We start from the raw sequence: 13948 nt of genomic DNA on the forward strand, positions 1-13948 counted from the left end.
ATGACTCTTCTCCTCTTTTTTTTTTGTCTTTTTGCCTTTTCTAGGGCTGCACCCGCGGCATATGGAGGTTCCCAGGCTAGGGGTCTAATTGGAGCTGTAGCCACCAGCCTACACCACAGCCACAGCAACGCCAGATCCAAGCTGCGTCTGCGACCTATACCACAGCTCATGGCAACGCCGGATCCTTAACCCACTGAGCAAGACTAGGGATCGAACCCGCAACTTTATGGTTCCTAGTCAGATTCGTTAACCACTATGCCACTACGGGAACTCCTCTTCTCCTCATTTGAGCTTATGGTCCAAAACCTGCACTGTCAATCAACACCTTTTTAAGGTGGTAGAATGATTAATGATATTCCTGAAATGCTCAGCAGAAACCTGCTGAATATTAAAGCTTGAGAAAAGTCACAGTAACAAAGCATTGCTGTGATGGTGGGTGCACAGAAAGCATATGCTGGCCTAGCACATATGTCAAATTCTTGGAACTTGGAAATATGTATTAATGTAGGGGTTTCCTGTAATGTAACTTCTAAAGAAGATGGTGAACAGCAGATCAAAAACACTGAGAAGAAAATGGGTTTTTATAGATTATGTAATTGAAACATTTTTCACCTTCTATCTATACCTTATCTCTGGAAAAAAGTTATTTACAACCGAATGCTTATGGGGTTAATTGAGACAATGAGTGTAATCTTGCTTTCTTCAGAGGTGATGTGCTTTATAAACTCCAAGTGTTATTATCTGCAATGTAGATTTATTTTGGGGGGAAGATGCTAACCATGTTAGGGAAATAGTGCAGGAGGGAGAAAAGGCAAATCTGATTAATGGTATATGTGGGATTTAGAATCAATGACTAACCCAACAACAGCTGAAAATTGCTTTGATGTCATGCAATGAACACCCACTATCTGCATATTGACTTCATTTCAGATGGTGTTCTAGAGTACGTCATAGTGGAAACAACCCTGGGTGGGAGTCAGGGTTTATAAGCTCTAGACTAGCTCTGCCTTGACTACCTATGTGTTTCATTTCCCCATCTTTAAAATAGAATGATTATGGGAAAAGGTCTTTGAGATCCTTCTAGATCTAATATCTTATCATTCTGTGATTCTACATCCCGTGCCTGTCAAAAGCATTTTGACTTTCTTCAAGTTGCTTAAGCCAGCATTTCAGTTAGACTGTATCCAGGAGCTTATTTCCATGGGCTATTGGGAACAGCAAGGCCTTGCTTCTCCAGGACTTGATATGTCTTCTGTTAACTGCTGACAGTGAGCCATACCAGCTAAAAGGCTCCTTTGGTAGCCTTAAAGATTGAAAGGACAAATGGACAGTGGTGAGAGCTCTGTGGAAGAGGAGACCTGAGAGACGTTGATCACCATGGCCCCTTGGGATTTGCAAAGAGGAATGACTAGAACTGGGCCATTCACTGCAGCCAGGTCAAAGGTCAGGTCAGGAATGTGGACAATGCTGGTGACTCCAGGTAGGTCTAGGAGGGTAAATAAGCCTATTTAGTCCCTCCTGAGTCTTGAGAAGATCTGGGCAGCCAAGCTCAGAAAGCTATTAGGAAGTTTCCTAATTTATAAAATTCCTTGGAAGAAAATGTGACATTCATTTTTTTGTATTATTACCACCCGGTCATTGTTTTCTTACTTAATATTCACCAAGTTAATCGACTTTAACATATTCTCACCATTCAAACATTCGCTAAATACACTTTTATGATCACTTATTGAGTGAAAATCTGATTTTGATTGATGCTGTTGTGCAACGGACTCCCTGTATCTTAGGATTTTCGTGTTGTTGAAAGACCTTTACGTATACTCCAGTTTTAGTTAAGCAATACTAAATATAATTCTCTGGTGGCAGAGATGTCTATTATTAATAAGCTAACTTGGGGGTGATTATAAGATGATTTGGAGTATTGCCTTTACAGTGGTAAAAAGTAATGGATAATTTCTGAATAGGTTATTAAGCTAGATAATTAAAAATAATTTTGTGTGCTAAATACAATGCTAAGTAAAGGCCTTTTATAATTGTTTCCATCATGGAATTCCAGTAAAAATTTACACATTTTCCTTAAAATACTAATTAAATACCTGATCATTAAAAAAAGAATAACTGTATGCCTAATACATATTACAAGATGATTCTTCTTCTTTTTTTTTTTTTTTTTTTTTTTTCTTTTTTTGTTGCTTTTATCTAGTTGCTTCCAAGATCCGGTATTTACAGGAATATCATAACCGGGTTCTCCACAACATTTATCCTGTACCTTCAGGAACAGATATTGCAAACACCCTGAAATACTTTTCTCAGACCTTGTTAAGGTAAGCTTAAAATATCCTCTACTTTGAAAGAATTATTAGGTAGTTCTGCTGAATTGATTGGGATCTAAATCTTTATTGAACTGAACGTTTTGAAAGGCCTTATGTTTTCTAGTGCTCTGCCAGAAGAGTCTGGACTCAAGCTTTCTAGGGGTATATAGCAGATAAGATCAGAGGCCTAACTGATAAAAATGGCTACTGCCTGCTTTGCTCAGTTGAACATCTTTTCAAGAGGTTTAGATAGTGATAACAGTTATGTGTTTGGCACTAATATAGAGCAGAGTTAAGAGAACCTGCATTGCTTAAATTAAGAACAGGAAACACTCAGACTATGGAGTTCCCTAGTGGCCTAGTGGTTAAGGATCTGGCATCACGGCTGTGGTGTGGGTTCAGTTCCTGGCCCAGAAACTTCAGTATGTTGCCGGTACAGCCAGAAAAAAAATCAGAATTATGCAGCATTTTAAGTTCATCAGTAATAGTTCCTATTTCTTGAAGTGTAATTTATGACAATAGCAATTGGTTTTAATCTGTGTAACACTTCAAGTGTTCAATATGCTTTACAATCGATATGGAAATTCTGTTGAGAACATCAAACAAAATCTCAGCGGCTCTTTTTATACTGTCTGCTTTGACTATGAGGTAGAGATAGGAGGGACCTACTTGCCTCACAGTTCTCATTAGGGAAAATAAGCAGGCAAAGGTGAGGCTTTCTAGTAAAGACTCAGTTGTTGGGGAAATAACATCGAAGTGAGAGCACCGGTTCACTTTCCATTAAATTCTAAGGCTTGGTCTCTCCCATTACCACGATCTCCCCGCTCCACGTCTGATTTTCAAAACACGTTTCTTTCAGCGATGTAACAGCAAAAGATTTGTAAGATAGGTGTTAGGGAAAGAACACTGCCTCAGAATGACTGTAGTGGCCCTGGAGTCACCAGCAGTCTAAGGCTTTGCCCTGGGCAGACCGAATGCTTTGTAGAAAGAAGCCTCATTAGGTCAAGTCAGCTCCTAGAATTCAGTCCTGGTATCTCTGTGTTCTTATTCTTTGAAATATTCTTCTTTAGCCCCCTGAGTGTCCCTGTTCTATGTTAAAGGGATTCTGTTTATCAGATTCATAGATTTCATACTTGCTTAGTAAGTTTAGGACCTCATTACAGGGCATTTCTCTGCTTTTCCAATGGCAGTGGAATAATTCGCTCAATTTTCACAGAACCAAGGCGTTCCAGACTGTTCTCTTGAATTCTCCTTTTGTCTTTGAGGTCAGGGTTCTCAATGGGAAATTTTCTTTATCACAAATTCTGAAAGCTCTCTAAGTGAGAGACACTTTTCAGTAGGAAGGGAATTCTGAATTCCATTTGCAAAGAAGCTATGACATCCTAGTTGGTGCTTTGAAACTTGCTGCTTAGGTCTTAGTCATGGTGCGAAAATGTTAAGAAATTTGGGATACTGAAGTCATGTTTGCAAGACATGAGGATTCCATTTTCTTGAGCAGTGGATCATTAGAGTATGATCATGGGTGATGGCTTTTTAATGGGGAAACTGGTGTTAAAGTAGTTTATTCAAGTGGCTCTTGGAAAAGATTCTAGGCAATTGAGTTGAGTCGATTTTCAAAGGGAGACCACATCAACAACTCCTACTAAAACAGTACTATAGTAGTTATAATTATAATAGCAATGTTATATTATAATACATAATAGTAATTATATGTCAAGCACTGTTTTAAGCATTTTACAGGTATCATTTAACCCTTCTTCATAAATCTATGAAATAAGTATTCTATTATATCCATTTTACACATGATGAAATTAAAGCACAGAGTGGTTACATGAGTTGCTCAAAGTTGGGAGTCTGGTGATGATTGGAACCAGAATTTGACCTTGGTATTCCTATCCACAGGACACACTCTGAACAGTTAGGCTATGCTGCGTCTTCTTACTATTGCTAGTTATTATATTAAGGGGCCCTTCTTTTAGTAAAAACTTGGTTTGGCCTTTGACAATGCTGGCATCTGTATGAGTCCATAGAGTGTAGTTTTGGCTTTCTTTGAAACTAAGGGAGGAAAATAAATGCTTAGCGTAAAGATTTACCATCCTTTTAGGAGTTCACTTGAGCTTTACCTGAGGCAATGTGGATAGCATTTCAATTCTCAGATGTTTTAGCTCTATTTCCCACTCAGCAATTTGTTGTGGCTAGCAGGTCAGAGCAGAGTCGACAGCCTATGTAACACACACACATCAAGTAGAAGGAAGAAAGAAAACACTGAGGATTGTAACATGTCACTGGTTGGACTTAATACCTACAGGTTCAACTCTTGGACTAAATTCAATGCATTTTCTTTCTTCTCTTTATCTGCCACAGTTTAAAATTTTTTTCATCTCTTTGTCTACTTTCTAATAATTCCAGTAATACAGAACTTTCAATTATTGTCCTATGTATTAGACCAAATTATGATCATTTTCACTGTTGGTTTATATATCCATAATAATCATTTATGGTTCTTTATATTGCTTATGCTATTAGAAAGTTCAAGACAAATAAGATGGTCTAAGTATTTGGTGTCCAAGATTATTGACAGTAGTATTTTCTACTTACAGACAAGATGGTGTCTTTTGCATTTTATATAATTTATTATATACATTCAGAAGCACTTATTGTTTTCAGAATTCAGGTTCTTGGAAAGAAACATGAAAGCATTAAAGATGAATTCTCAGAGTAATCCCCTGTCTTTCTATTTGGGTATTCTCAATGAAGTTAAAATTATTATTTTGGTTAAAATACATAACATGAAGTTCTTTTTTTTTTTTTTTTTTTTTTTTTTTTGTCTTTTCTAGGGCTGCACGCACGGCATATGGAGGTTCCCAGGCTAGGGGTCTAATTGGAACTGTAGCCACCAGCCTACATACACCACAGCCACAGCAATGTGGGATCTGAGCTGTGTCTGTGACCTACACCAAAGCTCACAGCAACGCCGGATCCCTAACCCACTGAGCAAGGCCAGGGATCAAACCCGCAACCTCATGGTTCCTAGTCGGATTTGTTAACCACTGCACCGCGACGGGAACCCCCACATAACATGAAGTTCAGCAGCATCATTTAAGTCATAATTTCATTTTTAGAGTAATAATCCTTTGGTATACGTGCATGTGCACAACTCTCACTGATTTCAGTAGAGTTTTGTACATATTTTCAAAGGATAGGTGTTTGAATTCAATTAATTTAATCCATAGGAGAGGAGAGATTATGTGCAGGGAAATACAGAGACCATAATTGACTATATCAGCAGTTGAATATCTAATAGGTCCACTTAGTGCATAGTCGGACTCATATTAGAGTTCATGGAAGTTTCCCAGACTCTAGGTTAGCAGAAGGCAAGTCCGCTGTGTTACTCAGCTTGCTAGCTCTGGAGCCTAGAGCAGTGTTTAGTCCTTACAAGGAAATGGTTGAATTGACCTTAGTCCAGATTTCATCCATCACAGGAACTCTTCTAGAGAATTACTAATCTACCAGTGACCTGGGGTGCTGGGTAAGATTTTGTCCGAGTGCTGAGTTGTACTCATTTTAACTTAGTAGGGATCTAAGCGTGGCAATGGACATAGAGTTTACACACAGCTTCAGTTTAGTTTTTTATTTGCTTTTAGCATTAGAAGTGACGATGAAGATCATCTGGTTTGATCCTCCTTGTGGCTACAGAGGAATCTTTCCATTTTTACTTTAGAAGCATTCTGGGACTGTATTTTAAGCATCTAAGGTCTTCTGTAAGGATCTTGCCTTTTACCTAGCAGAATATTTAAGGGCTTCCTTCTAGTCTTCTTATTGCAAACGTTCTTTTGCAATTCCTCCCCCCATATCCCTCTTCTGGTGCCATTCGAGCTACTAGCATATACAATTTTTAAAAACTTTTTTTTTTTCTAGAGGGGGAGAAAGCTACTTTGTGTTAAATCTTTGGAGATTGTTTAATATGTTTTTAAAAGTGATTCCAGCCTCAGTTCAATAATCTTAATTGAATTGTAATTCCTAATGGCTTAGAAAAATGATACAGACCTTCAAATGGTTTATTTGTAGTCCACAGAGTAGCTTTAGAACATAGCATGATCAAGTAAATTTTGTGTAGTTCATAGATCCAATTCAAATGTCAAAATTCATAGTCCTACAGAAAGTTTATTTGACATAGGAATTTTTGGTGCCATAAATACCTCAGGGCAACTTCTTATCTTTCCCCATACCCACAGAGTTCTTCTCTTGGTTTCTCTTGATGTTGTACTAAAACCTTGATAAAGAGAATCTCAGGAGTAAAGAGGAAAGGTGAAAATTGTTTGCTGGGCCAAACTCTTCTGAGCAGGGCATTCTTAATATTCTTTTTGGTTGGGTATACAGACCTCTGGGAAAGAATCTCAGATGGGGAAGATGGCTTTATCATTCCCAAGTGAGACAGTTTGGTTGGGGAAATAAGTTTTTTTTTCCTGAATAAACTTCACAAAACATCATGAAATCACAATGCATTGTACATTTATTCATGAGCCCTTCTTAAGTTATTCCACAAATGAAAACATTTCCTTACATTGAAACATGAATGGTAATTGATAACTGGTTTCATGGATAATTCATCTTCAGCCATTTTTTTTCCTCAACCTCACCTACTTACTAAATCTAAAGACAGTGAGAGAGAAGTTTACTGATGTAGTGCGGACATTCTTCCCTCCCTGCACATATGAAGTGTGGCTCTCTTTCATGAGCCCTGCATAAACAGGAAGGGAAAAATATCAATGGAGAGGCTCCAAAGTTGATATGACTAGTGTTTGTTAAATTACATCAAACTTTGGAAAAATACTAATGTGTATTTGAAAAAAAAAAAAAAAGTGCTATATTTCCCCTACCAAGAAAAAGTTTAAAGAGAGCAAAGTACTTAAAGGAAAGCATTAATGTATGCTATACAACTAATTTTATTCTCTAAGGCAGAATGTTGTGTTTCTATGCCACGCCTTGTACTTTAGGAAGGATGCCGGTAGTAGGCTAACTTAGGGCTGAAGTTTGGGAAATAATATTTCTGACTTACATCCAATTCTAAAGGGATTTTCAATGGGTAAAATCCCACAGGATTAAAACAGATTTTTGGTGAGTGGGCTTATCAAGACTATAATATTTAAAGGTGGTAATTTAGGAGTAATTGAGTTCTACAAGGAAAACATAAAGTCTGATGGAAAATCTGATGGTATTTATAATATAGGTAGGCAGGGGTAACTGGAATGTTGATATTATCCCATTGTAAAGTATAAGCTTACAAAGTTAAATACATCACACACACAAAAAGGTAAATTAAATCCCTCTAAACATAGAAAAAAATTACACTAAATCTTAAGTTATTTATTGCTAAGAATTATGATATAACTATTCTGAAATTATTTTTATTATTATTAATTGTTTTTCCCTGGACATTGGGTAACAGAAGACAAAGGAAATCGAGGTAAATTAGGCACATGGAAAATAAAAAGCATGTAGTCATTTTTCTTACATTGTAACATATTTTGCACTGAGTAAATAAAAATAAATGTAAATTTGAAATAGCAAGCATGCTTGACACTAACCAATTATTCACACCACTGTAAAATTGTAAATGTAGTATCATTAACTAAGAATTAGTAATGTTTGATGCACAGAGAATAAGTGTAAAATAAGATTATTTCATGTAATGAAGCATTTATAAATTGTTATCTCTTGATTAACGTAGAAATGTTCTATATAAAAGCACTTAGTAAGTGCAGCAGATATTATCATTATAATGTATAGCTCTTGTCTTTAATGATTAAATAGTATAACCTAATTTAAATAACCTAAACATTTGGCTAAGCAGTCATTTCTTCTATTTTTAAATTAATGACTTTTCTGCTTTAGCACTTTTACTAAAAGGTTTTTATTTAAAAATTAATGCTAAAAGAAAGCCAACTCATTTTTAAGGGTTTATTTTTATTCCCATTAAACTTTTTTTTAACTTTGTAAATTATCTTTCCTTTAGTTTTTAGTGAGTTTTGTTGAATAATAACGTAAGTAGCGGCAGTAATGTATGAGATTTTATTGTATGATGTGCAGCTATATGACAGATACTGCTTGCTTAGTTTTTAGAATATTGAAGGTAACTATTTAATAAGCCACTGTTTGTATTCATAAAATAAAATCTTTCCTCCCCAACATGCAAAATTTTAAAAACAAACATAAATAACCATTATCATTAGTTCACAAACATATGCTATGGACCATCTACTCTATATTATTTTTAGCTTTTCCAATGTAGTTTAGCTAACATTTTAGAAATATGTATTATTTCTAAATTCATATGCCTGTTTAAACTTCATTATCTCAAATGATACTGACAGAATGTCATGAAACAGTATCATAATATACATATAGACATTATTTTGATGCAATAAACATGTGATTTTTAAGACTTTCTTAATAAACACACATGTTTATTCTTTGCTAAAACATGTTTCTGCAAGTGCCATACCTATATTTTGCAAGTTTTTATTTACCTGATTGAAACAGTCTTGCTAAAAATTTCCTTTGCTTGGAAAGCTCCTTTTAATTGGGAATAAAAGCCCTAACTCATTAGAAAAGCCATCATTTTTCCCTCCAGGAAACCTCTCGTTTATCAAATCGATAAACTGTAAAACATGGGTTTGGCACTGAAACATGCATTTTTATATTTTTGCTCCTTACTAACCAGATAACACATGAGATGCAATGCAACTTCCACACTTCCACAAAAGGAACCTTAACATTATTGGTACCTCTGAGCATGAAGCTATGCGACCCATATTAGATTTGTAGATGCTGCTGGTGTGGCAATTGCATCTTATGTGGGATGTATCTGGTGTTTTATTATTTGTTTTAGAGTGTCATTTCAATGTAATGTGCTGTTCTTTGTGTCTTTGTTGTCTCTTTTTTTTCTTTGTCCCCCCAACAGCATTTTGTCCCGCACAGGGAAGAAGGAAAACCAAGATGCCTCCAATTTGACAGTGCCCATGACCATGTGTCTTTTTCCTGTGCCATTCCCACTCACCCCATCTCTAAGACCGCAGGTCAGTTCCATCAACCCTACTGTTACTCGCTCCCTCCTTTACAGCGTCCTGCGAGATGCTCCCTCTGAACGTGGCCTGCAAAGTCGTGATGCTCACTTGTCAGACTACCCTTCTTTGGACTATCAAGGCCTCTACGTGACTTTGGTGACTCTCCTGGATCTAGTTCCTTTACTACAGCATGGCCAACATGGTAAGCATTTAATCGAAATCTTTGAAAATGTACATGTATGTTATGGATGCTGGAGACTGTGGTTACTGTAATAAATTGCTTGAAGGTCTTTGTGTGGCTAAAGTCTTTCTTATACTGAAACTTAATTATGGTGTTTCCCTTCCTATCTTTTTTTTTTTTTTTTTTTTTTTTTTGCTGTATTGCGGTCAGAGGGATATTATCCAGTGGTCTGCATTGGGGGGAATGGGCTTAGAAAGGAAGAAGATTATAAAAGGAACTTACCGATTCTCTCCTGATCTGCTTATCATGGAGAGTCTGGTGGAAATCATGTTTGGGGGTTAAGTTTTAAAAATCTGCTCCCCCAAAGAAAAATGTAAGAGGCGGAGCTTAAAGAGCAGCTCAAATCCACTGATTAATTCTGTGATTTGGGGGAGCAAATCACAGAATCTCTTTGAGACTCATTTTTCCTGTCTTGAAACTCAGGAGGTTAGATAAGAAGACATATCTAAGAACTCTTTCAAGTTTAACTAACAATCAGTAGTTATTACAAAGTGTTGGCCAAGTGGTACAGTGTATGGCGCCATGTATAGTATAGATATGCCATGTACGGCATATGTTATATTGTATTAGTGGTGTTTTATGACAGAAGCCCAAGCGCGTGCTTCTTTTCTTACCTATTCCCCGTCCTACTCTGTGTCTTTTGTAGATTTCATTATCTTGCATGTTTTCTAAACTATTCTAACCCATAAAAAGGAGCATGATAATATCCACTGCTTATGTATTAAGTATTATATTTGGGAGAATGAAATGAAAAACCATACAATAAGAAAAGGGATTTTTGCAGAAAATGAGCTTTTAATACATCAGTTGTTTTAATTTTAAAGCATTGATAATTTGGTCCATGTTTGATAACTAAAGTTTTACTGTACAGGAAAATTGGAATTTGGGAAATGGATGGGTGGAGGGGGGCTACTTTTCCTTTTAATTATGACTAATTAAGAGACTGCTTAATGGTTTATTTAGTAAGATGTGTTCCTAACTTAAAAATTTTTTTTAAATATACTTTTATAAAAATGAAACGATAATTATTAATTTGTTTATTCTTATCTTTACAATTCTGTGTTACAGTGAATATAAAAAAGCGTAGAAACTTGTGAGTTTGCTTATATTTCAATTTTGTAGCTGTTTTAAGCCTAGTCACTTTTATTGTGATCCTATCCCAGCTAAGACCTTAAAGGAAACGATTCTATAAATGTGAGGTTGCCAGAGCTTACTGTGGTGGTGAGCTTGCAGTGCTTTTCCTTTGTGACTACTGGCCTCATTGTTAGGGCCCCTTGCTTCAGATAAAAGGATTCCGTGTGGTGACTCACAGCCCATTTAACTGCAGTTAATGTGTAAATAGTGACAATTTTGGGGTGGGAGGTGATTTTTTTTTTTTTACTTTTACACCCATAGCAATTTTGTGACTTTCCCCTCTCCTCTTAGCATAACAGAGCTTAGGAGATAGGGAAAACTCACTAGATCATCCCTTGGAGGTTCAAAAACAGTACAACACTGTTTCACTAAGTGTGATCTGAACAACATCAGGGTTTCTAAAGGTATTTGGAACATAGGGTTCTGGTTCCCAAGCTGGAACTTCTGAATAAGAATGACCAAGGGGTGGGTCCTGAGGATCCGACTTCTTAACCAGTTTTCCAGGTGATTCTTCCATACACTGATTTTCAGAACCACTGCATTAGGGGCTCGAGACTGTCCTCTCGTGGGGCAGTGTGGTGTACCCAACAGAACAGCATTTTTGTTGCAGTTTAGTTATTAACTCTCAGGTGAACTTGGGCCACCGCTTCCCTTCTCCAAGACTTCAGTTTCCTCATATGAAAAATATTTCAGTGCCAGTGTTCTGTAATTAGGTGAAAATGCAGCTGAGAAGTCTTTTTATGCACAGCCTCAGTCAGTTCTTAGTAAAACACCTGGGAATTTCCCATTTCATCAATTTGAGCTCGAGGTTGACTGACCCTCTCTCCCCAGTGTACAGTGTGGTCACACATTCTCTGCTCTCAGTTGATGTGCTGGCTGAGGTGCCACATTAATTCTAATGATAAACAGAAATTAACATCAGACGTCAAAAAAGCACTAAGAAAGTAAATCTATGAAACAAACAAGTATAATAATTTTCTTTTGTAATGGGTATAAAAATGATCCAAGTCTTCATTGCCAAGTCTTGGCTGATGCGCTGTGCACTTGGGAGGTCCAGAGATATTGAGAGATACATTTAATGTGATGGGATTTGGTCTACATGCATTCTAAAGCTAAATAGTTACGGTGTTTTTGAATGTCCTCTATTTTTTACTCCTTGTGCTGGTGATAATAGTAACAGTATTAATAATCATAATAATGGCAATTATTTATGGAGCACACATTTTGTGCTATGTTAAGCATTTTATGTTTTTTCTTCTCATTTAAACCTCCTAACAATCCTTCTAATGAAGTGAGGTAGGTACTGTTCCTATCCCGTTTTAAAATGTTGTTAGAAAGATTATTATTAGGTGGCACAGCCTTCCGCGATAAGTGATAACCAAACGCACAGGGTCACCCAGTATCAGTTTACCGTTTCCTTTCTTTGATGCATGCCAAATCTGCCACTGTGCTGGAAGATGCAGATTACCTCATTGCCCAAGACTCCAGATGTAGGAAGATTGTTTGGTTGATGGAACAGAAATAGCCTCGTTTTATTTCCTGTCCTGTCCTTGACTTTTCTAAAACTTCCTATGGGAAAATAATTTAACATCTTTGTGCCACAGTTATCTGTGTAAAATGTAATGGAGGTAAGAATGCTGGAGGGATTTTTGGATTCCTTATTACGTGGAAAGTGCTTTTAATTTATGAAATCAAGGAGTAATATGAATACCAAATATTACTGAAGATGGATAAAGAGTTGAGGAAAAGCTCATGTCATAGATATGATTGACTCTTGAACAACTCGGGGGATTAATGGCACTAACCCCCCTTCCAATATAGTCAAAAATCTGCAATCTCTGCTGCTCTATCTGCCTCAGACACAAAGGAATTGATGAATGACTCATCCAAGAGCAGGGACCTGAAACAGTTTGGGTGGAATCAGGACTCAAACCCTAGTTCTTTTGATTCCACATATTATGATCTCTAATCAAGCACCACCTTTCCCCCAGATTTAAAGATATGCACAGTGAGAGTTCCCTTCGTGGCTCAGCGGTTAACAAACCCAACTAGGATCCATGAGGATGTGGGTTTGATCCCAGGCCTCACTCAGTGAGTTAAAGATCTGGTGTTACCATGAGCTGTGGTGTAGGTCTCAGTCTTGGCTCGGATCTGGCATGTGGTGTAGGCTGTAGCTCCGATTTGACCCCTAGCCTGGGAACTTCCATATGCCATGGGTGCAAACCTAAAAAAAAAAAAAATATATATATATATATATATATATATGCACATTGAAGACACAGGTACCATATTTATTGAAAAAAAATCAATGTGTAAGTGGACCCATTCAGTTCAGGCCCATATTGTAAAAGAGCCACTGTATTTGTATTTCTTAATGTAGTCATTTGTTAAATACTGTGTATGTACTATACAGAGCAGTATGTTTCAGAACTCTTAATAGGCAGGGGGTGATGGTCACTTATAATATAAACCAGTTCTTAGAAACTTAAGATGTAAAATTAGCCTTTTTTTTGGTTAAATGGCGGAATATTCAGTGACTGATTACTTGCTTTTGTTTTGTAGATCTTGGACAGTCAATATTTTATACAACTACGTGTTTGCTCCCCTTTCTCAATGATGATATTCTGAGTACTTTGCCCTACACAATGATATCCACCTTAGCTACCTTCCCTCCGTTTCTGCACAAGGATATTATTGAATATCTTAGCACATCTTTTCTACCAATGGCTATACGTAAGTTCAGTCTTAGATTATTTTTATGTGTTGTATGAATGGAAATTGCTTTTGCTGTCTTAGGCTGTAGATTCCAGGATTATAAAGGAATCACTTGCTATATACATGTGCTTTGATTAAATTTAGTCATTTCAGCATGATTGTTATGGTGAAAAAGAAAAGAAAGACAGTTATACCTTAGGATTGTTTTATTCATATAGTTTGATCTTCTAGGATAGGAAGAGAGAATATGTCAAGACACTGTGTATGTTTCCTACCTATAAATTATAGTGCTTTTTTTTCTTAGAAAAAAAAAGGTTTGGAGAAGTGTTGCCTCAGATGCAAAAGCTAAGTAGAAGTTCTTACCTTCTGCATCTGAAGGGAATAGGATGTGACGGAAAGAGCAATGGATAGAATCAGTTCTGTCTGTCATCTGCTGTGGGCTGTTGGGCTGCTCACATAGTTGAAACTTCATCTCCAGA

At 36.8% G+C, this 13948-nt stretch overlaps 1 protein-coding gene across 14 annotated transcripts in view; it reads left to right on the forward strand.

Moving 5' to 3' along the window:
* The window catches only part of UNC79 (unc-79 homolog (C. elegans)), a 262072-nt gene that overhangs the window by 37837 nt on the left and 210287 nt on the right, over nt 1-13948 (forward strand). For 7 of the 14 annotated variants that reach the window (XM_021099635.1, XM_021099636.1, XM_021099638.1 and 4 more), the window contains exons 1-4: nt 158-1480; nt 2204-2324; nt 9277-9581; nt 13317-13487. The exons of 1 other annotated variant lie outside the window; for it this stretch is intronic. In XM_021099635.1, coding sequence (XP_020955294.1) covers nt 1378-1480; nt 2204-2324; nt 9277-9581; nt 13317-13487 — 700 coding nt within the window. In that variant the 5' untranslated portion in view covers nt 158-1377. Of the gene's footprint in view, nt 1-157; nt 1481-2203; nt 2325-7761; nt 7780-9276; nt 9582-13316; nt 13488-13948 lie in introns of those variants that run through there. 6 more of the 14 variants (XM_021099643.1, XM_021099634.1, XM_021099637.1 and 3 more) reach the window with 5 other exon arrangements.

Source organism: Sus scrofa, chromosome 7 (genome assembly GCF_000003025.6).
Source record: "Sus scrofa isolate TJ Tabasco breed Duroc chromosome 7, Sscrofa11.1, whole genome shotgun sequence".
NCBI lineage: Eukaryota > Metazoa > Chordata > Mammalia > Artiodactyla > Suidae > Sus > Sus scrofa.